Raw genomic sequence first — 23,920 nt, 5'->3', positions numbered from 1 at the left:
GAGTTCCAGAAAAACATCTACTTCTGTTTTATTGACTATGCCAAAGCCTTTGACCGTGTAAACCACAACAAACTGTGGAAAATTCTGAAAGATGGGAATACCAGACCGCCTGACCTGCCTCCTGAGATATCTGTATGCAGGTTAGGAAGCTACAGTTAGAACTGGACATGGAACAACAGACTGGTTCCAAATAGGAAAAGGAGTACATCCAAGGCTGCATATTGTCACCCTACTTATTTAACTTATATGAAGAGTACATCATGAGAAATGCTGGGCTGGAGGAAGCACAAGCTGGAATATAGATTTCTGGGAGAAATATCAATAACTTCAGATATGCAGATGACACCACCCTTATGGCAGAAAGTGAAGAAGAACTAAAGAGCCTCTTGATGAAAGTGAAAGAGGAGAGTGAAAAAGTTGGCTTAAAACTCAACATTCAGAAAACTAAGATCATAGCATCTGGTCCCATCACTTCATGGCAAATAGATGGGGAAACAGTGACAGTATTTATTTTGGGGGGCTCCAAAATCACTGCAGATGGTGACTATAACCATGAAATTAAAAGAGCAAGAGCTCCTTGGAAGGAAAGTTATGACCAACGTAGACAGCATTTTAAAAAGCAGAAACATTACTTTGCCAACAAAGGTCCATCTGGTCAAAGCTATGGTTTTTCCAGCAGTTATGTATGGATGTGAGAGTTGGATTATAAAGAAAGCTGAGCAATGAAGAACTGATTCTTTTGAGCTGTGGTGTTGAAGACTCTTGAGAGTCCCTTGGACTGCAAAGGAGATCCAACCTGTCCATCCTAACGGAAATCAGGACTGAATATTCATTGGAAGGACTGATGCTGAAGTTGAAACTCCAATACTTTGGCCACCTGATGCGAACTGAGTCATTTGAAAAGACCCTGATGCTGGGAAAGACTGAAGGCAGGAGGAGAGGATGACAGAGGATGAGATGGTTGGATGGCATCACCGACTCAATGCACATGAGTTTGAGTAAACTCCAGGAGTTGGTGATGGACAGGGAGGCCTGGCGTGCTGCAGTCCATGGGGTTGCAAAGAATCAGGACACGACTGAGAGACTGAACTGAACTAACTGAAGAAAGAAGGTACCTTCCCCTAGAGAGAATCTGCATTTGACTTTGCATCTATCTTGTAGAATCATCCATTATAGAATCATTTTAAACTAGGGAATCCTTGATGACTCACTGATGGAAATTTGGACTGAAAATCCATGTCAAATCCCTATAATGTTCACATTATTTCAATATAGGTTTGCTATTTTAAGGCAACTCTCCCCATGGTGCCCCAGGAGTGGAAAAAGGGAAACAGTTTGTTTTTTTAAATGAAGTATAGTTGATTTACAATGTTGTGCTTCTGATATGCAGCAAAGAATATGAAAAAGAATATATATATACAAATATATATATTTACAATATATATACATATACAAAGGAATATATATACATATATATATATAGGCAAGGCCATGGGCTTTGATTTATCATCCTCTAACCCAAGCTATTAAAACCTCACTTGATTTTTCTGCATCTGGCCTCTTCTCTTTCCACACAAAGCTATCAAACCCTCAGCTGATATTTGTCAGAATTTGGTCTCAGACAAAGCAGACTGCTGTGCCTTGTTTAATTTTCTGGGCTTTTACTTTTTTTCTTTTTAACTTTTGGTTTAGAAATGTTAACAGCATTCAATAATTTCTCATTTAAAAAGTAAACAATTGAAAAAGAAACTTTTATTCAATCCACCAATTCCCCTTCTGGGTACATATGCAGAAAATAAAAAGCTGGGACCTCAACAGATATTTGTATATCCCTGTTCACAGAAGCATTATTCACACTAGCCAAAAGGTGGAAGCAACCCAAAAGTTCATCCAAGGATCAATGGGTAAACAAAACAGCAACTCAGAGCCTGAGGTTTGTGGGGGAATCTGTTCTTAGAGACTGGATGACTGCCTGGCTGAGTGCAGGTTCTGAGCAGTACCCGAGACCTTGAGCCACAGAACTGAGGCAGGAGACTGGGGGTGCCGAAGTGGCCTACCCTGCTTCACTGAACAGCCTGTTTTCAGGGAGGAGAAAGGGGGAGACATCTATCAATATACTGGGTGAGGGGGCATGGGGGTGTCAGAGAGGCAGTGTGTTGTGTTACCATGTCAATAAACTGATTTAAAGTTTAAAACAATGTTCATACATAAAGCAGAATTTTATTCCCTTAAAAAGGGAATGTTGACATATGCTACAATATATGGATGAACCTTGACAACATTATGCTAAGTGAAACAAGGCAATCACAAATGGACAAAAACTATATGATTTCATTTATATAAAATACCTAGCATAGTCAGCCTCATAGAGATATACATAGAACGGTGGTTGCTAAGAACCAGGAAGAACAAAGAATGTAGAGGTATCATTTAATAGATATAGAGTTTCAGTTTAGGAAGATGAAAAAACTTCTGGAGATGGATGATGGACACTATTGACAAAAATGTGAATCACTTAATGCTCCTAGAACTTAAAAATGGTTAAAATGGTAAATTTTATGGTATGTACATTTTACCAGAATTTTAAAAATTCTTACTCAAAAGCATTTTCTTACCTTCACATTTACTTTAATTCAAAAAGTGAATAGTAAGTGCTTTGTGGTTTGAATACCATTAAACAGAGTAAGCCCTTACTCTTGAAAATCTCTAAGTTTAAAAGATGTTTTGTTCATATTAAACTACATGTAAAGGAAAAAAGATATCAAGAATATTGGAAAAACAGAAAGATGCGAGAAATAAAACTGGACCTCACTTGACATGGGCTTCCCTTGTGGCTCAGCTGGTAAAGAATCCGCCTGCAATGTGGGAGACCTGGGTTTGATCCCTGGGTTGGGAAGATCTCCTGGCGAAGGGAAAGGCTACCCACTCCAGTATTCCGGCCTGGAGACTTCCTTGGGGTCGTAAAGAGCCGGACATGTGACTTTCACTTTCATTTGACATTTTACTCCCAGTCAGAAGCTTCACAAAAAATAAATTTTACATTGCTTCAATATAGATATCTCTTAAATTAAAACTTTTCCATATATTACTATAATGTGAAAATTATATATTTGATTAATTTTTAAAATCTATGATAATACTCTTAAATATGAGTAATGTAAAATAATCTGTTAAATTATTTTACATTACTTTCTCCTGTCATAAGGTTCCTCCATAACTTTGTATCTCTACATTTCCCATCTGTAGCTCTTTCTCTTCTCTTTATTTTAATAAAGATGTTTACATATCTTCCATCTTAAAAACAAAAACACCTTCCTTCTTAAAGACAAAAACACCTTCCTTGACTTTGTGTATTCATTTTATTTCAGCCTTAACAGTCAGCACCCTTGAAAATACAGTCTGGACTCCTCTCTATTTCATCTCCTGTTCCATTCACAATCAACTCTTATTTCTGTCATATCACACTACATATTCTTGCTAAAGTCTCAACTGACAAAACCAAGAGATATTTTTTAGTACCTCTCTTTGGTATCTAACACAATGACCACATATCCTCAAAATTTCCTTTCAGTGTTATTATTTTCTTATCTGTAATATATTGTAGTTTCTATGTTCCTGGTTAATATATTATAGTATATACTATCATAAATATAATTTTTACAAAATTTTTTATGAGATCTGGAGTATCCCCCAAATCGTTTGTTTCATATAGCAGTTTACTGTTATCTCGTAACAAGACTTATTAAAGATCAATTAGGCATTTAAAAAACTTAGCAGTCTAAATTCTCTCATCTTCTCTCAGAGTTGATGAAAGGCAGCTGTGTTACATTTTCTAGCAAATGTTAGAAAATAAATATTATAATCTTTCCTTCAAGGGAATATAACATTTTGATAGGAAATGTGAAAATAAGTGCTTTTTGGAAAAAAACTCATGTATAAAGTATTTGGAAAAAAGTGTTCATTGTTGTCAAAAATAAACACATTAGTAAAAACAAAATTAATTAAAACACATACATCAGCACATTTCAAAATGCTGGAGAGCAAAATTTTACCTGCTTTTAAATCTATCAAATAATTTTAGGTTTTCAACCTGTTACAAATTTTCAGAAATCATCTTTCAAATTAGTTTGTAGGAACAACTACTTAACATCAGGAAAGATGGCAATTACTAGCTGATTTCAATAAGAACCTTTTGACTATATAAAAGATAGGATTGAAAAAGTATCATGATTTGGTAAACATAGCCAATGTTACATTTCTTTCATTTGGATTTGTATATTTTTATGAAGCACGTTTTTCAACTATGACAGCTATTATTTGTTCTAGTTCTGTGAAAAATACCGTTGGTAGCTTGATAGGGATTGCATTGAATCTATAGATGACTTTGGGTAGAATAGCCATTTTGACAATATTGATTCTTCCAATCACTGAACACGGTATGTTTCTCCATCTGTTTGTGTCCTCTTTGATTTCTTTCATCAATGTTTTATAGTTTTCTGTGTATAGGTCTTTTGTTTCTTTAGGTAGATATACTCCTAAGTATTTTATTCTTTTTGTTGCAATGGTGAATGGTATTGTTTCCTTAATTTCTCTTTCTGTTTTTTCATTGTTAGTATATAGGAATGCAAGGGATTTCTGTGTGTTAATTTTATATCCTGCAACTTTACTATATTCATTGATGAGCTCTAGTAATTTTCTTAAAACCAAATATTCAAACAACTCCACACAATTCCACTATTATTATATGGTATTTTAAACAATTACATGTTTAACCTGCTAAACTGTTTAGGCCATTTAAAAGTGAAGATTTTGTCTTCTTAATCATTGTGTTCCTAGGACTTTAACTATAGGGCATACAGCAACAGTTAAGCAATAAATACTTTGTGAATAAATGATCAAAAATATATGCAAGTACATTAAGATGAAAATTAGTACACACATACACACACACACCACACCCACATAAGTATAACAGCATAAGACCTAGTTAGGTAAACAAAATGTTATCTAAAATTGACACAGCCCCAAATCACAATTTGATGGTGCTTAGTGGCTCAATTTGTAATTATGACTTTTTTAATGAGGAAATGTTCTCATAAATGAAGATATTATTATTAGAACACATTAGAATCTTTACTTTCAAGAGAATCATCAGTGATACAAGGATTGAATATAAAGTCAACAAAAATAAAAGTAAAACCAACAGAATAACTGTTTTCATAATAGAATAATGTAAAAATGACCCTGCACACACAAAACTGTAAAACTATTAAAAATTCCTTTCAAAACAACAAATTAGAAATAAAAATAACAGCATTTTTAAGACTTAGTTTATATACACTAGTCTCATTAAGAATCTGATAGCTACTCAGCATAATTTTCACTGTGGTATAAATTTTCCTTTCTTGTTATTTTTAATTTAATAATAAATCTTATATAATTATTAATATGAATATTTCCAATACTAAATTACACTTAATTCTTTATGGTACTTAAGGCAAAGAAGCCCACACTACAATTTTATTTGAAAAAAATTAGATGCACAAAATAATATTCTAGTATTCCTTTAATTCTAATTTATCGAAAGATTAAAAGAGAAAAGTAAGCAAAATAAAGGGCACAAATGCTGTTCCCAAAAGAGGATTCATAGTATCTATATTTTTTGCTAACATGACATAATAAATTGCTAAGGATTATAGGAATTACCATATTAACTACATTTAGTAAAAAATTTATCTTACAAAAGCTGAACTACAGAATGACTCATTTACAAAATGAGTAAACTTTAAGCTCAATTTTATGGATGGTATCTATCAATCAGTCTTCCACGCCCAAACTATATATAGAATCTTTTATTAAAATGCATTGCAACGGCAGTATGTAGCTGAAGACTACAAAATGTACAAAATGGAAGGCATATTAAATATGGCAGTACTTCTGAAGCAAATGATAGCACTGTTTTTCTTTTTAAGAAACATTAAAAAGCTTCCCGGAAAGCTTTCGTCCTCATTCTCAGGTTTACAGTTCCCTTAGTTATAAAAGTTTTATGTTATCTAAAAATGTATCCATGGTTGCTGGATTGTACTCTAATAATGCTTAAGGAAAAAAAGAAGTTACAATACTTAAAAGATCAAAACAAAATAAAAATAAAACAAGCAAAGCCAAACTGAGAAGTAAAACTAACCCACTGATACCTACCTCCTGGAAATGCCATTAGCCAGACATTTATGGCTACACGATTTAGAAGAGAGGGGTGATGATGTAGGGGACAAGTTGAGAGGGGCAATCAAACTATTGATGATTTCAGTCAACTGTGCACTCTGCAAGAAAATAGTAAACCTTTTACTGCTGCTAACAAGAGATACGGTTAAATCTCAGAACTTCAGTGCCTATTAAAGTTTAACTTCTCATGAAACAAGTAAATGTTTGTTTTAGTAAACAATTTACTCTATAAAGACAATTTATACCATTACTGATTTTTCCATTTATTATAAATACATCTACATTTTTAAGTACTCCTCTTTTTTCATATCCATTTTTGCTCAGTTCCTTTGTCTACTCATCCTATCCTCTAAAACACTGAAATTCAGCTGACAGCATCTATAAAATGCTTCCTTTGAGGGAGCCAAATTAATAATAACAAACTCATAACTATAATTTATTAAATGCCATCTATATGCCAGGCACTAAATTAAGCTCTAAACATAGATTACTGCTAATCTTTACAACTAACCTGCAAAGTAGACAATATTAAAACTACTGATACTGCTATTATTAAAATCAATTACAGACAAGGAAGCTGAAGAAAAGCTAGATTAAGCTGCTTGATCAAGGATTATAAAATTGGTATGATGTGGAGCTAGGACAACTCGGTGCTCTGTGACAACCTACAGGTATGGGATGGGACGAGTGGGAAAGAGGTTCAAGAGAAAGGGGATATATATATATATATACACACACACACACACATATATATATACACACACACATATATACTTATGGCTGATTCATGTTGTATGACAGAAATCAATATAACATTATAAAGCAATTATCCTCAAATTAAAAATAAATTTAAAAGGAAAAGAAATGGACCTAGAATTCAAGCTTAGGCTTCCTTCTCAAATTTTTTCCTAATTTGAATATACCAGTTTTTTCAGATACCCCAAATTTTCATTCACTCTTATCCAAAATTTACATGTAACCTATTTGTAATATATAATAAATATTAATTATTCTCAAAACAATCACATATAACAATTGTAATATGCATAAGCCATATAAATGGAAACAATACATTTCTACCAAAGAATGACACCTTTTTCATTACACATGTAATCTACTATAGTTCATTACAGAAAAAAGGGAAAGTATGAAGAGGTTTCAAAAATGAAAAGAAAATAACCTGTAATAATATTTCAGAGAGAAAACCATTGCTAATTACCTTTTGCTAATTATATATCCATTGCTAATTATATATCCATCTTTCAAGACAAAATTTTTTATTTTGAATATTTATGAGTTATTCATAAGAGGATTTAAATATCAGGAAAAGTTTTAGAATCAAAGTAGTTTATCAGAGATTTATTAAGACTATTTCCATGATCATTTTTTAATGAAATAATCCACATTCCAATGTTATCTTTCACTAAAACCTTCTATCAATAAATCAATCAAACACCCCACTCAGGTCTATTAAGTGGTACCCTAGTTCTTCGTGAAAAAAGTTCAATGATGAGCAATTTTGTTAGAAAACAAGTTTCCAACCCTAGTATAATGAGTTATCACCCTATAGCTATGTGCCAATGCTTAACATATTATATTTAAATAACTTTAATTATATCACTATTATAACAGACTAGATATACTAAATATTTTAATTGTACTTAATGTCAAATGACCAACTTCAATAACCAATGTCTTAAGAAATTGATATTCTTAAGAAACACATTTAAGTAGAACAGTTTACAAAATTCATTCAAAGTCATTTCAAGCCACTCATACTTCACATTACCTGTTTTTCTATATTGCGAAGAAGCAGCGTAGGGCTACTTGGTGACATTTCAAAATCTTGTTCTGGTAAAGGATCTTGACTCTCTTGAGGGATCTGGTGATTCCCAGAAGTGTTTAAGGAAGCTGGTTGGTCTGCAAATTGTACTTGCTTTTTCAATATATCTTTTGAAAGTCGACATTCTTCTAAGATCACTATCCCCTAGACAAACAGCAATTAAAGAGTTGCAATGAAAACAAATTGATTGCTGGAAGAACTTTAATGTTATGATGCACGTGAACCATGCTTTTTATTATTCCCTGGGAATCAGAAAATAGACAGTTGGAAGTACTAGTTTTAAGTGTTAACATTTAAAAAAATTATTTATTTAAATTGGAGGCTAATTACTTTACAGTGCGTGTACATGTGTCCCCCGTCCTGAACCCCACCCCTACCCCCCTCCCCATCCTATCCCTCAGGGCTGTACCAGTGCACCGGCTTTGAGTGCCCTGTTTCATGCATCAAACTTGGACGGAAGTACTAGTTTAACTCTGTAAAAAAGTCACGGATCTAAACTAAAATAAAGTGAAAGTGAAGTCACTCAGTCGTGTCCGACTCTGTGCAACCCCATGGACTATACAGCCTACCAGGCTCCTCTGTCCATGGGATTCTCCAGGCAAGAATACTGGAGTGGGTTGCCATTTCCTTCTCCAGAGGATCTTTCCCACCCAGGGACTGAACCCGGGTCTCCTGCATTGCAGGCAGATGCTTTACCCTCTAAGCCACCAGGGAAGCCCAAACTAAAATAACATGCATATATTTGATGGATTAGCCTTGTAAAGAACTGTCATAAATTATATATAAGTGATTGCCTTATAGGTTTTAGTTATTAGCATTAAAAGCATGATACATTCAGAATAAAGAAAAAATTGGAAGGAATGATGCTGAAGTTCCAATACTTTGGCCACCTGATGCGAAGAGCCAAGTCACTGGAAAAGACCTTGATGCTAGGAAAGGTTGAGAGCAGGAGGAGAAGGGGATGACAAAGGATGAGATGGTGGATGGCATCACCGACTCAATGGACATGAGCTTGAGCAAACTCCAGGAGATAGTGAAGGACAGGGAAACCTGGAGTGCTGCAGTCCATGGGGCCGCAAAGAGTCGGACAAGACTGAGTGACTGAACAACAAAAAATTTCATAAATTAAAATATCAAACTTACAAACAGTCAAACAACAATCTAACTTTATATTAACTCCTTTCAGAGCATTCTAAAGAACCCCAACACTGTTGTGACCAGCCAGCAACAGTGGATAGGACTGTACTATTGAGAAAAAGTACTCTCTAAACTAATCAAGTTCTCTTTGCTTACAGAGTAGACAGGTTAATAATATAGACACAAGTTTTCAACTTTAAGGGGTATTTTCTGAAATGTAAGTAATTGGAGAAATGAGTAGGGATCTATCTGCCTCTGTACTCCCTGCCTACCATTCATACACATACATACTACTCAACTGGCTTGCTGAACTTTCTCCTCCATCCCCTATCTTCTTCACTCCAACTGTCTTTATCCTTAGGTCCCTTAGAAGTAACAAAGAAATGAGAGAAAGGGGAAAAAGGAGTGCACAAGTGTCATTTGAATGGTTTCATAGTTCTCACCATAATATTTCTTCCCTTCCTATCCCTTTTATTACACTTGCCCCTGCAAATAATACATATTATTATGAAACATTTAAGTGTGTGTGTATATTGTGTGCATATGTGTATATTACTATTTTTCTGGCAAAATGTCAGTAAGTTCCTATAGGCTAGTTGCAAAGATATTAAATGCCTAATGTGGCTAAAATATTATATTCTTGAAATGAAAAACAGACTAAAACAATAATACAAGTGTACAGTATTTCAAGATGGGATAAATTAAATTGCCATGGGCTAGCTTATATCACGGAGAAGGCAATGGCACCCCACTCCAGTACTCTTGCCTGGAAAATCCCATGGACGGAGGAGCCTGGTGGGCTGTAGTCCATGGAGTAGCAAAGAGTCAGACACGACTGAGCGACTTCACTCTCACTTTTCACTTTCATGCACTGGAGAAGGAAATGGCAACCCACTCCAGTGTTCTTGCCTGGAGAATCCCAGGGACGGCGGAGCCTGGTGGGCTGCCGTCTATGGGGTCACACAGAGTCAGACACGACTGAAGCGACTTAGCAGCAGCAGCAGCAGCAGCAGCAGCAGCAGCTAATATCATGTGTAAGTGCTATACATAGGGTGGAAACCACCTATAGATTATATGTTATATATCAGTAATCTTAGTTTACACTATAGTTGAGAGAATGTATCACTTTAGAATTAACATATTCAGAGTCTGTATAAGTATCCATTTTAGTATTTTATAGTAATATATTACAAATGATGCTTAGTAAAAGTAACATTTCTTAAACTATACTTTAACAGCACTAGTAACTTTTACAAAGATAAGGGAGTCCACCTGTGGATCCTACTTCAATGACTATTTTTATAGAATGCACAAATATGGCTCTCTAGAAATTTCAAGAAATGTATTTAAAAGTAGCTTCTGTTTTACTTGATATTTTAAAAATTAAATTAGATTTGACAGAAGTAGTATCATCCGCCTCAAAAGTTCTTGAAAGTATCTGAAATATCTACCCCAAATTTGTACAAGTCTCTAGCAGGTTTTTCACAAGTACTTGATACAAAAGAAATATAAGTTTTCACTATACTATTTATAATTCCATTTGTTTTTATTATAGTTTATATTATGGGCCAGATAAGACAAAAATTGGTTAGAACCAACCAGGCCAAAGATGGTGGAATATCTGACTCCCAGTGGAGCTCGGGCCTCTTACACGCACACGGTACGACATTAGCACGCTCAATGACACACCCGCCAGGGCCAAGACCGCTCTGAGGCGGACCACAAAAGGTCAAAAAGTGGGCAGAGCGCAATTCCTGGAAATCTCCATCCCTTTCCCCTAAATAGTTGGACTAATCCTCCCACGTGCTAGCCTATGAAATTACCCAGCCCATAAAAACTAACCACATCATATTTCAGGGCCTTTCACCTTCTGAGACGTCCTACACTCTGTCTGTAGAATGTGTTTCTCTCGAAATAAATCCACTTCTTACCTATCACATTGTCTCTCATTAAATTCCTTCTGTGATGAGACATCAAGAACCTGAGTGTCATTAAGTCCTGAGATCATGTGTGATCTCAATTAAAAGACCATGGGTTCAATTCCCAGTCTGGGCTCTGGCTGGGTTTTCATCCTGGCCTGTGGGATCAAGTTCCATCTGAGATGCATGGTGTCATCAGTGACATTTTATACAAAGTCATCAAAACTAATTTTAAGCAAAAACTTAAATGAAAATTTTTAAAATAAAATACACAATTTAAGATGTGGAAGACCCTATTATAAGATAACAGAAGAAATCTGAAAGAGAAATTATTTAATATAGTTTAGCCAGTTTCTCCAACTAAGAAAAATTATTTTAAAAAAATTAAAGTGAAAAGAAGCTACTGTCTAAGTAAAAGCTGGAGCAGAGAATACGAGAAATACGGAAGCTGTCATGTGTTGACAAAATTGTTGCAAGAACAAGGAAGGGATGTTGCTAATACTCTTCTAAAAATTGAAGCAAAATTTACACCATCTGGACTGTGTCAAAGAATGGGCAATGACACACTCTAGGTCATCTGTCCCTTATTTTACCCTATGAAAACACTGTGTGCTTCCTGACCAGAGATACACAGTAACACCTATTTTAAAAAGCTATCTATAAGGTAGGACATGGAAGCAACCTAGACACCCACTTGCAGATGAATAAACAGGGGAGCTGTAGTACATACACACAATGGAACAGTGTGTAAAAATGAACACATTTGAGTCAGTTCTGATGAGGTGGATGAAACTGGAGCCTATCATAAAGAGTAAAGTAAGTTAGAAACAGAAGACAAATACTGTATATTAACACGTATATATGAATTTAGAAAGACGGCAATGATGATCCCACATGTAGGGCAGCAAAGGAGATACAGATGTAAAGAACAGACTTTTGGACTCAGCGGGAGAAGGTGAGAGTGGGATGATTTGAGAGAATAGCATTAAAACAAGTACATTACCATATGTAAAACAGATGATGAGCACAAGTTCCATGCAAGAAGCAGGGCACCCAAATCTGGTGCTCTGGGATAACCCAGAGGGACAGGGTGGGGGAAGGGGGGTTCAGGATGGGGGGACATATCTATGCCTGTGGCCAATTCATGTTGCTGTATATGGCAAAAACCATCACAATATTGTAAAGTAATTATCCTACAATTAAAATAAATTAATTTAAAAAATAAAAATGCTTTTTATAAAAGAGCATCTCAATTTCTTTCCCTTCTCCTTATCTCTGAGAAGGGTTTTTTCCCTTTCAATATACAATAAATAAAAAGTTCTATCTCACTTACAATGCATTAAACCACTCTTCTCAATTTTTGAACTACAGAAATTCAAGAAGATATAAGAGTAAAAAGTTGTTTTGCCTATTCAACATAATAGCTAACACATCAACTAACCTGCACATAAGTAAGCAATTAAATATCTTGATTACTTCTAAAAAAGGTAAGGCAAAACTACCAAAGTAAAGAAACATGTATTTTGATGGCTAATTATAATGACATTTTCCATAAAATAAATATAATCTGACTCTTATGGAAACAAAGGGTCAGATACACACCTCGCTTGAACCAAGAAAAAATTTAAAGCCATATAAAAGCCATATTATTGCTGGAAAGATTTATTACCTTAAAATAATTGACTACAAATAGATATTATATAAACATATAACCAAAATTCAAAAAATGTTTAAACAACAAGTATAAAGTATTGCTTAGAACACAGAATATTAAAATACCCTTTCTCAAGTCAAAGCAAAATGAACTAGACTGTCTAGATTCAGATATAAAACTTAGTTATCAATTCAACTAGGAATAATTTTCTTGGAAATTTCCAAATTGCTTTAAACTTAATTTGTTCTTACAACTCTACTGGCTATAAAAAACACTTGTGACATCTTTCAAAGAAAATGATCAAGGAAGGGAACTTTTCTGGTGATCTTGAGAGGATTGGGAGATAGCCACAATTAAGGCCCAGCTGAAGATGTTTAAAAATGAGAAACAAACTGAACAGGACTTGCATCAAGAAATTATTCCTGAACATGACTGCATCAAATTCAACAAACAGAATGGGTAAGCCTAAGGTTTTAGGTCTATGCTTCTATCCACCTTCCTACAAACACCACCATCAAATTTTACAAAGTATTAAACGATTTTCATGACTTGCCTACCTTCCTCTCCCATCCCTGAATAACTCATACTTTCTGCTTTTTGAATACAATACTAATTTGCCATTCCTAAAACAGATCATGCTGCTATATGCCTTCAATTCTTTTTTTATATTAATTTATTGACTTTAATTCGAAGCTAATTACTTTATAATACTGTGGTGATTTTTGCCATACATTGACATGAATCAGCCATGGGCATAAATGTTTCCCCCCATCCTGAACCCCCCTCCCACATCCCTCCCCTTTCTGGGTTGTCCCAGTGCACTGGCTTTGAGTGTCCTGTTTTATGCATTGAACTTGGACTGGTCATCCGTTTCAACATATGATAATGTACATGATAATATACAGTTTCAATGCTATTGTCTCAAATCATCCCACCCTCACCTTCTCCCACAGAGTCCAAAAGTCTGTTCTTTACATCTGTGTCTCTTTTGCTGTCTAGCATATAGGGTCATTATTACCATCTTTCTAAATTTCATATATATGCATTAATATACTGTATTGGTGTTTTTCTTTCTGATTTTCTTCTTCACTTTGCATAATAGGCTCCAGTTTCATCACCTCATTAGAACTGACTCAAATGTGTTCTATTTAATAGCTGAGTAACATTCCATTGTGTATATTAACCACAGCCTTCTTATCCATTCATCTGCCGACGGACTAATTTAGGTTGTTTCCACATCCTGGCTATTGTAAACAGTGCTGAGATGAACATGGGGGTACACGTGTCTCTTTCATTTCTGGTTTCCTCAGTGTTTATGCCCAGCAGTGGGATTGCTGGGTCATATGGCAGTTCTCTTTTCAGTTTTTTAATGCCTTCAATTCTTTAAGGAATTCCTTTTTCAGTTCCATAGGTTCATTAAGCAAACTACTATTTATCCTCCAAAGTTATACTAAAGCATTACCTCTTTACTGATGTTTTCTCTGATCTGCAAACCCCTAAAGACAGAGTTAAACACTCTCTCTATGCCACACCTATTTCTTATTAAAACCACATATCATTCCCCATATTGCATTATATTAAAATCAACTATATTTTACATGCTCTATCTCTCCTACCAGAATATAAACTCACGATAGAATTTAAAACTCAATAATCCTTATTGATGTGCATATCCTAGGTGAGGTTAGGCTAACTGCATGGTTTGAGGACTCTATTTAAAACTCAATAATCCTTATTGATGTGCATATCCTAGGTGGGGTTAGGCTAACTGCATGGTTTGAGGACTCTATTTCCTTCCCTTCTCATCATTTTTTGTTTCAGACTAGCCACCATCAACCTTACAATATTATCTCCATTATGTCCAGTTGCACTAGGTAGAATATGGTTTCTCACAAAACCAAAGGTAGAAATTTTTTTGTTTTTAGATTCCACATACAGGTGATATAATAAAGTATTTGTTTTTCTCTGTCTGGCTTACTTCACTTAGTATGATAATCTCTATGTCTATCCTTGTTGCTGCAAATTACATTATTTAATTATTATTCATTAAAATAATACAAATAAACTCATAATACGAAACAGAAATAGACCCACAGACATAGAGAAAAAAACTTATGGCTACCAAAGGGGAAAGGGGGAGGGATAATTCAGTTTGGGGTTAACATATACACACTGCTATACAGAAAATAGTTAACCAATAAGGACATATTGTATAGCAGAGGGAACTATATGGAATATTTTGTAATAAGCTATAAGGAAAAAGGATCTGAAAAAATAGATATATACGTATGTATAACTGATAAACACTCTGTTGTACAGCTGAAACCACACAACATTGTTAACTATATACCAATATAAAATGCAAATTTTAAAGAATATGTTGGAATCAGTAGCATGGGGAAAGGGAATTGGATGAGGAAGGACTATACAAATATTCCAACTGTAAGGTAATGCTTTATTATTCTAAAAACTATACCCAAACTAGTAAAAATTTTATATTTGATAAATTTGGGGGTGAATACACAGGTATTCATTATATTGCTTTCTAGAACTTTTTTATGTGTTTATAATTTTTCTTGAAACAAAAAACTCTAAAGAGATTTCAATAAGATACACTCAGAATTTCACACAAGTTAAAATAAATGTCAACAAAGTCAGGCTTATAAAAAAAATGTGTATCATTTGCATTAATTGGAATCCAGTAAAGAAATTCTTTAACTGCTTGATATGATAAAATGACTGTGAAAAATTTTTTAAATAGTTTCAACTTATAGAGTATATAAAATCTTAAAACATTAACTACCTTTTATGTGGAGAGATGAGAAGAAACTAAAACCAGTATTGTTTTTTTAAACAGAAGAACACACAATACCTTGGAGGCACGAATCTGCCTGTGAACATCTGTTAGTTGTTGGATTTTGTATTCTAGCTCTGAAATCTGGGCTTGAAGCCATGTCCATCGGCTGCCAACTCTTGCTCTGTCTACAAGCCACTTCCATTCAGTACTACAGTTACTGTGAACAAGACAAACACAGCTAGTTAAAGCACAAAGACAGTTAAGTTTTCACACAGATTGCTTAATACCTTCCTTGACTTTTGTCATACAATCCCAAATTCCTTTACAAAGCATCTAATTACATTAAAGAAGAATGGTACATCAACTTCTTTTCAAATATTTTATTTCCTTATCTTTATATCCCATAAACACCTGTTTTCATTCAATATTGTATACCTGGTAGGATAATCCCCTTGTTATTTAATATTTTATTAATGGTCAAGGCCTGAAACAGAAGTAGATCAGCAAAGGAAAAGAAACAAAAATGTCAGTACTAACATCATGCAAAAACTGTTACATGAGCCTTTTATATGTAAGCAGATATCAAGCATAGGACAAGTCATTTGAACTGTACTAGATCTAAATCCGTGTAACAAACCACACAGTACTCAATTTTACTATATGTAACTTTCATATGCTAAAATATCAATATTTTTAAATGGAAAAAAATTATCAAAAACAGGAACACTGTTAGATTACAAATATATAAATCTTGACACGTTAATTAAGATAAAGTTTGTTAAAAACCTGATTCCTAGGATTCACAGTTCAGAAATGACAAAAAATTTATATGAAGTCTTTCATGAATATTTGAAAATGAGATTTGCATCTTACCTCCTTTATCTTTTGGCAAAAACACTGCTCTAATCCACAGTTTGTGAGATTACAAATTAACTACTTTATGAAAATATTTCAACCATTCCAACTAGAAAACAATCACTTACAGTTCAGGGCGGGGAGGAGAGACAGGGTTTGTGTGTATTTTGGATAATTAATTAGGAGCTTCATCTTGCCAAGGAAGAAACTGAAGACAGTATAACAGAAGAAATTGAAACTACAACTGAAGGGTAATAACTACTTAATGGCAAATCACAAACTTCATGAAAAACATGTCTAAAAATTGCATTTATTGTCAAAACCCATTGAAGGCACAACAGCGAAAGTGAGCCCTACTATAAACGATGGACTTTGAGTGATGAAGATGTGTCAATGTAAGTTCATAGATTGTTATACAAACACTGCCTTTATGCAGTTTGTTGACAGTAAGGGAAGCCATATCTGTGTAGGGACAGGGGATATATGGGAACTCTGTATTTGCAACTCAATTTTGCTATAAACCTAAAACTTCTCTAAAAAGTAAACTTTATTAATTTTTATACATATAACCATAAAGAAATATCTTCCATATAAACTTTAGCCAGAGAAAACATTTAAGAGATCATTTCTTGTCAGAGAAACAGAATTATTATAACTCTACTGCATAGAATTTATAACAGATTTTTATTATACCAATGTTCTCAAAATGCTTTTTTTTTTCAGATTCTAATTATGTATATAATGTGGCTGCAGAGACTGACATATAAATCAGGACTTCTTTTGGAATTATCCAGTTATAGTTACTACTGTGGTTCTGCAAATGTGATATTTTTAAATCACATTTTCATAACTATAGGCAAACTAAAAATGCCTTTTCAAAATAAATACTATCTATGAATAGTGTAATAATACTAACTGCCAATCATGAAAGACGTGAAGAAGGCAAGGACCGTATCACGTAGTAGTCGCACAGGTGAAGGTAAAGGGCTGGATGTTATGCCAAAGGAAGTTATTCACAAGATAGTAATACAATTTTTTTTCTGAGCACTCAAGCTGCTAGGCAGATAATGTACGGGGATATGAGAATAAATAAAGAAACCAATTAGGACACCATTTATAAAACCATTTATAATAATCTAAATGATGTACAGATAATGTGATCTCTAAATATTTCAGGTGCTGTCCTATGTATCCCAACCTTCACTGCACTTAGGTTGGAGCCATGTCACTACTTCTGACCAACAGACTGTGAACAAAACTGATATAGTCATTCCCGGTCCACCTGATCACCTAAAGCTATACAGTGCAGATATTACAGTTACAAGATGGAAGAGGGTCATAGCTCACACCACACTGGACTTTATGTAAGCCACTGTAAACTTTTGCTGTGCTAAATTACTGAGATTAGAAAGTTGTTACTCCAGAGCTTATTCTGACTAAAACACAGAATAAAATATGAAAATGGCCTGGACTGGAAATGAAGTGAGAGATAAAGAAGAAAGGAAGACAAGAGGATGGATTAAAGATTTATTTAAAGTGGATATAATCTTGAAGAAGTATGATGAAGTAAGCATGGGGAAATCAAAGATGGTCTTAAGCATTCTTTCATTAAATTTTACTCCAGTCAGAAAATTTTCCTACAAAATGCAACTTTGTTTGGTAATCAAGCTGATTATTAGCTTATGGAAAAAAGAAAAATAAAAATTTATGGAGTTCATGTTAGCCTGTGGTGGTGGTGGTTTAGTTGCTAAGTCATATGTGACTCTTGCGACCCCATGGACTGTAGCCTGTCAGCCTCCTCTGTCCATGGGATTCTTCAGGCAAGAATACTGAAGTGGGTTGCCATTCCCTTCTCTAGAGGATCTTCCTGACCCAGGGATCGAACCCAGGTCTCCTGCACTGCAGGCAGATTCTTTACTCCCTGAGCTATCAGGGAAGCTCTTGTGCTTCTGTTAGGTCCATACTATTTCTGTCCTTTATCATGGTCATCCTTGCATGATATGTTACCTCCATCTCACCAATTTTCTTGACAAGATCTCTAGTCTCTTATTCTATCATTTTCTGCTATTTCTTGCACTGTTCACCTAAGGCTTTCTTTCTCTCCCTGCTATTCTCCAGAACTCTGCATTTAGTTAGGTTTATCTTTCCCTTTCGTTTCTCTTCTTTTCTCAGCTATTTGTAAAGCCTCCTCAGGCAACCACTTTGCCTTCTTGCATTTCTTTTTCTTTGGGATGGTTCTGGTCATTGCTTCCTGTACAATGTTGCAAACCTCCATCCATAATTATTCAGGCATTTTGTTTACCAGATCCTTTCCCTTGAATCTACTCATCACCTCCATTAGATAATCATAAGGGATTTGATTTAGATCATACTAGGATGGCCAAGTGGCTTTCCCTACTTTTTTTCAATTTAAGCCTGAATTTTGCAATAAGGAGCTCATGATGTGAGTCACAGTCAGTTCCAGATCTTATTTTGCTGACTGTATGGAGTTTCTCCATCTTCAGCTGCAAAGGATATAATCAATCTGATTTGGTATGGAACATCTGGTAATATCCATGAGTAGAGTCATCTCTTGTGTTGTTGGAAGAGGGCATCTCCTATGACCACTGTGTTCTCTTGGCAAAATTCTGTTAAACTTTGCCCTGCTTCATTTTGGACTACAAGGCCAAACTTGCCTACTTGACTTCCTACTTTTGCATTCCAATCCCCTCCAATGAAAAGGACATCTTTTTTTGGAGTTACTTCTAGGAGGTCTTGTAGGTCTTCATAGAACCATTCAACCTCAGCTCCTTTGGCATTAGTGGTTGGGGCATAGTGTTGGACTACTGTGATGTTGAAAGGTTTGTCATGGAAATGAACCGAGATCATCCTGTCATTTTTGAGACTGCATCCAAGTACTGCTTTTCAGACTTTTATTTTGACTATGAGGGCTACCCCACTTCTCCTAGGGGATTCTTTCTTTGAGCAAGGGATTCTTGCTGGAAAATAAGTCTAAAAAATAATTATGATTGTAAATATGTTACAGATAAGTATATGGATATTTCATTCAAAGAAGATTAACACCTGTTGTACCTCAAAGACAAAACATGTTTTTGTAAACAATTTATATTATCAATGATGTAATGGCTCATATGGGCTTCCCAGGAGGCAGCGTGGTAAAGAATTCACTTGGCAATACAAGAGACGCAGGTTTAATCCTTGAGTCGGGAAGGTCCCCTGGAGTAGGAAACGGCAAGCCACTCCAGTATTCTTGCCTGGAAAATTCCTTGGACAGAAGAGCCTGGTGGGCTACAGTCCATGGGGTCACAAAGACTCAGACTTGCCTGAGCGACTGAGCACACATACAAGAGCTTATGTAACTTACAGTGTAACAAATCAGAACAAAGCTGAAGCAACAAGAAATTAAAAACAATGTGAAGCATACCTAGTATCGAGACTCCTCAGTTAGCATTACGCTTGGCCTGTCAGGCCATTAAGAATTTGACTCCCTACATCTCTCTGGAGTGGGTTGAACTGAACACAAACCACCACATGCCCTCCATCTTCACTGGAAATAGGAGCTCCTACTTCTAGTGACGATCAGGGCAAATACATCCATGAGTGGACCCGGGCAGTGAGACTGGGCAGTCAGTCCTCAGAAAGGCAGTATAAGCCTTCAATGCTCATCTTTGCTTGTTTGCAGTCACCATTTAAGTTACTGATGGAAATAAGTACAAGCTGATTAACCCAAGTCGTTTTGAGTACAATACCTACTGGTACTAACTTCTGGTCAACATCAGGAATCTATATCACTCTTTTGCTGTTTTTTTTTTTTCTCTTTTTACATCACTGTTATAACCTTGAAATATAGTTTGTTCCTCAGAATAAGACAGAGCTTTCTAATAATTAAACTTTAAGTTAACAAGACTTAAAGAAAAACTTTTATAAATTAATCTTGCCTTAAATAGAGTCTGTTAGCTTAGTAATAAAAATGAGTGAACTATGATTTAAAAAAAAATAAAGAAGATCCAACTGTAAAATAATTACAATTCCAAGAATAATAAGATTTATCCTGGGAAAAAATACATTAAATTAGTACAAACTTCTCTGCTGTCTGCTCACCTAGGAAGAATTTAGCCTTTCTTGGAATTTCATTCCTCTAGATAAAGGGATTGCAAATTTTCTGTAAAGAGGGAGACATGAAATTTGTTTTGTGGGCCACATAGTCTGTTTAATAACTGCTCAGCTCTGCTGTTATAGCATGAAAGCTGCCATAAATGAAAGGGTGTAGCCATGAAATGAAAAGAAGCTTACTCTTTGGAAGGAACGTTATGACCAACCTAGACAGCATATTTAAAAGGAGAGACGTTACTTTCCCAACAAAGGTCTGTCTAGTCAAGGCTATGGTTTTTCCAGTGGTCATGTATGGATGTGAGAGTTGGATAGTGAAGAAAGCTGAGTGCCAAAGAATTGATGCTTTTGACCTATGGTGTTGGAGAAGACTCTTGAGAGTCCCTTGGACTGCAAGAAGATCCACCCAGTCCATCCTAAAGGAGATCAGTCCTGGGTGTTCATTGGAAGGACTGATGTTGAAGATGAAACTCCAATACTTTGGCCACCTCATGTGAAGAGTTGACTCATTGGAAAAGAACCTAATGCTGGGAAGGATTGGGGGCAGGAGGAGAAGGGGACGATAGAGGATGAGATGGTGGATGGCATCACTGACTTGATGGACATGGGCTTGGGTAGACTCCGGGAGTTGGTGATGGACAGGGAGGCCAGGTGTGCTGCAATTCACGGGGTCGCAAAGAGTCGGACACGACTGAGCAACTGAACTGAATCATGTATCAATAAAACTTTGTCTTCAAAATAGACAATAGGCCAGATTTGGTGCATGGCCTATAGTCTTCCAATCCCTGATGTAGAACATGTTTTCATATGACTTCCCTTAGTGAAATGTCTTTTTAAATCTTTTGCTTATATTTAATTAGCTATCTTATTCATATAAGACTGTATCAGGCTATACACATTAAAATACTTATAGCTCCCATTCTGTAGCTTGCCTTTCATTCTCCTAATGGTGTCTTTTGAGCAGCAAAACATTCTAATTTTGATGCAGCCTAATTTTTAAATGTTCATTTATGGACAGTTCTTTTTTATGTCCTAAGAAATATTTGCTTAACACAAAGTCATAATGATTTACTCATGTTTCTAAAATATCAAAGAGTTTTACAGCTTTAACTTTTAGATCTAAAATCCAATTCATGTCAAACTGTTTACTGTATGAGGTATGGTCCAGATTCATTATTTTCTAGAGGATATCTAGTTCCTGAATCATTTGTTGAAAAGATTCTATAATCCTTTAATAGAAAAAAAAGCAACTATCCTTGAATAGATAAAAGATTACCCATATGAATACTATATGTTGTATATATACTTACATACACACAGAGAACCCTTAGGATATCTTTCCATCATCTACCTACGTACCTACCTACCTGTGTCAACACCATGACCCAGTATCACACTATCATTGTAGTTTAGTGTAATTCTTAATATCCAGTGAATTCTCCAACTTTGCTCTTTCTCAATATTGTTTTGACAATTCTAAATTTGAGAATCAGCTTGACAATCTCTTTAAATAAATGACCAGTGTTTTGAATAGGACTGCATTGCAGCCATAGATCTATTGGTAGAGAATTAACATTTTAACAACACTGAATCTTCTGATCATGTATAAGGTATTATTTCTGTTTTTTCAGATACTGATAGTTTCTCTCAGCTATGTTGCATACAGTTTTAAAATTTTATCTCTATGTATTTCATGTTTATCTGTTCAGTTGCTCAGTTGTGTCCGACTCTTTGCGACCCCATGGACTGCAGCACACCAGGCTTCCCTGTCCATCACCAAACTCCTGGAACTTGCTCAAACTCATGTCCATTGAGTTGGTGATGCCATCCAACCATCTCATTCTATGTCATTCCCTTCTCCTCCTGCCTTCAAATTTCCCCAGCATTAGGTTCTTTTTCAATGAGTCAGTTCTTTGCATTAGGTGGCCAAAGTATTGGAGTTTCAACTTCAGCATCAGTCCTTCCAATGAATATTCAGGACTGATTTCCCTGAGGATTGACTGGTATGATCTCCTTGCAGTCCAAGGGACTCTCAAGAGTCATCTCCAACACCACAGTTCAAAAGCATCAATTCCTTGGCGCTCAGCTTTCCTTATGGTCCAACTCTCACGTCCATACGTGACTACTGGAAAAACCACAGCTTTGACTAGACAGACCTTTGTTGGCAAAGTAACGTCTCTGCTTTTTAATATGCTGTCTCAGTTGGTCATAGCTTTTCTTCCAAAGATCAAACGTCTTTTAACTTCATGGATGCAGGTACCATTATTCATGCTTATGGACGCCAGTATGTAGCATTCATAAATTGTTTGGATGTCAGAGTATAAAAATATAGTTGACTTTTGTATGGTGACCCAATATCCTTTGATGTTGTCAAATTCACTTAGAGGAGTTTTAGTATATTCCTCATAAAGTCCTTAGGATTTTCTATCTATTACTATATTATGTCAACTGCAGATAAAGACAGTTTTATTTTTAATTGAATTCCTTTTATTATTTTTATCTTACTGCACTGGCTATGAATTACAGTATAATGTTAATTATAAGCTATGTAAGTGGACTTTCTTACCTTCTTCATAATCTTATAGAGAAAGCATTCAGTCTTTTATCACTAAATGTAACATTAGCTACAGATGTTTTATAAATGGCCTTTATCAGACTGAAGAAGTTTCTCTCTATTCTGGGTCTGCTGTGAGTTTTTATCATGAGTAGGTTTGAATTTTTCAAATGCTTTTGGTCAAGAAGGAGACTTCTGCCATAAACTTTACACTTTCCTTCTTTTCTAATGTAAGAATCTGTAACTTTAAATTTTTGTCTAAGCATTTCTTTAGTAATCTAATAGCTGCATCTTACAAAACTGGACATACTGTATTTTCATTATCATTCTGCTTAAAACATTTTATATATTATCTTGTGATTTCTATGATCCAAGCAATATTTGGAAATGTATAATTTAATTTCAATATATTTTAGACATACATATTTGCCATTTTCTATCACTTCTTTCCTTTGTGTAGACCGAGTTTTCACTGAGTATTATATTCATCCAGTGTAAAGAACATTTTAAGATTTCTTATAATATAGGTATACTGACAGGAAATTTTCTTACCTTGCTTATTTGGAATGTTATTTTGCCTTTGTTTTTATCCTTTTTTTTTTTCTTTTTCTTTTGCCTTTGTTTTTAAATGTAATTTTAGGTTGAGTTTTTTTTTATTCTTTTCAGCCCTTTAAATACATCATTCCATTGCTTTCCAGCATGCTTATCTTCTGGTGAGAAGTCAGCAATGATTTTTCTTTCTTTTCTTCCCTATGTGCTTTTTTTCTCCTCTTACTGCTTTTAAGATTTTCTCTCCATCACTAGCACTTGGTGATTTGACTACAATACA

General features: G+C 35.0%; 1 protein-coding gene across 10 annotated transcripts in view; it reads right to left on the bottom strand.

Annotated features, from left to right (window-relative positions):
• KANSL1L (KAT8 regulatory NSL complex subunit 1 like) overlaps positions 1-23,920 on the bottom strand; it is a 122,502-nt gene that overhangs the window by 53,613 nt on the left and 44,969 nt on the right. For all 10 annotated transcript variants that reach the window (XM_065930662.1, XM_065930656.1, XM_065930661.1 and 7 more), the window contains 3 exons: positions 15,648-15,789; positions 8,012-8,209; positions 6,199-6,320 (listed from right to left, as the gene is read on the bottom strand). In XM_065930662.1, coding sequence (XP_065786734.1) covers positions 6,199-6,320; positions 8,012-8,209; positions 15,648-15,789 — 462 coding nt within the window. The remainder of the gene's footprint in view (positions 1-6,198; positions 6,321-8,011; positions 8,210-15,647; positions 15,790-23,920) is intronic.

This window comes from Muntiacus reevesi, chromosome 3, assembly GCF_963930625.1.
Source record: "Muntiacus reevesi chromosome 3, mMunRee1.1, whole genome shotgun sequence".
NCBI classification, from domain to species: Eukaryota; Metazoa; Chordata; class Mammalia; order Artiodactyla; family Cervidae; genus Muntiacus; species Muntiacus reevesi.
This window is presented reverse-complemented; position numbering and strand designations above follow the sequence as displayed.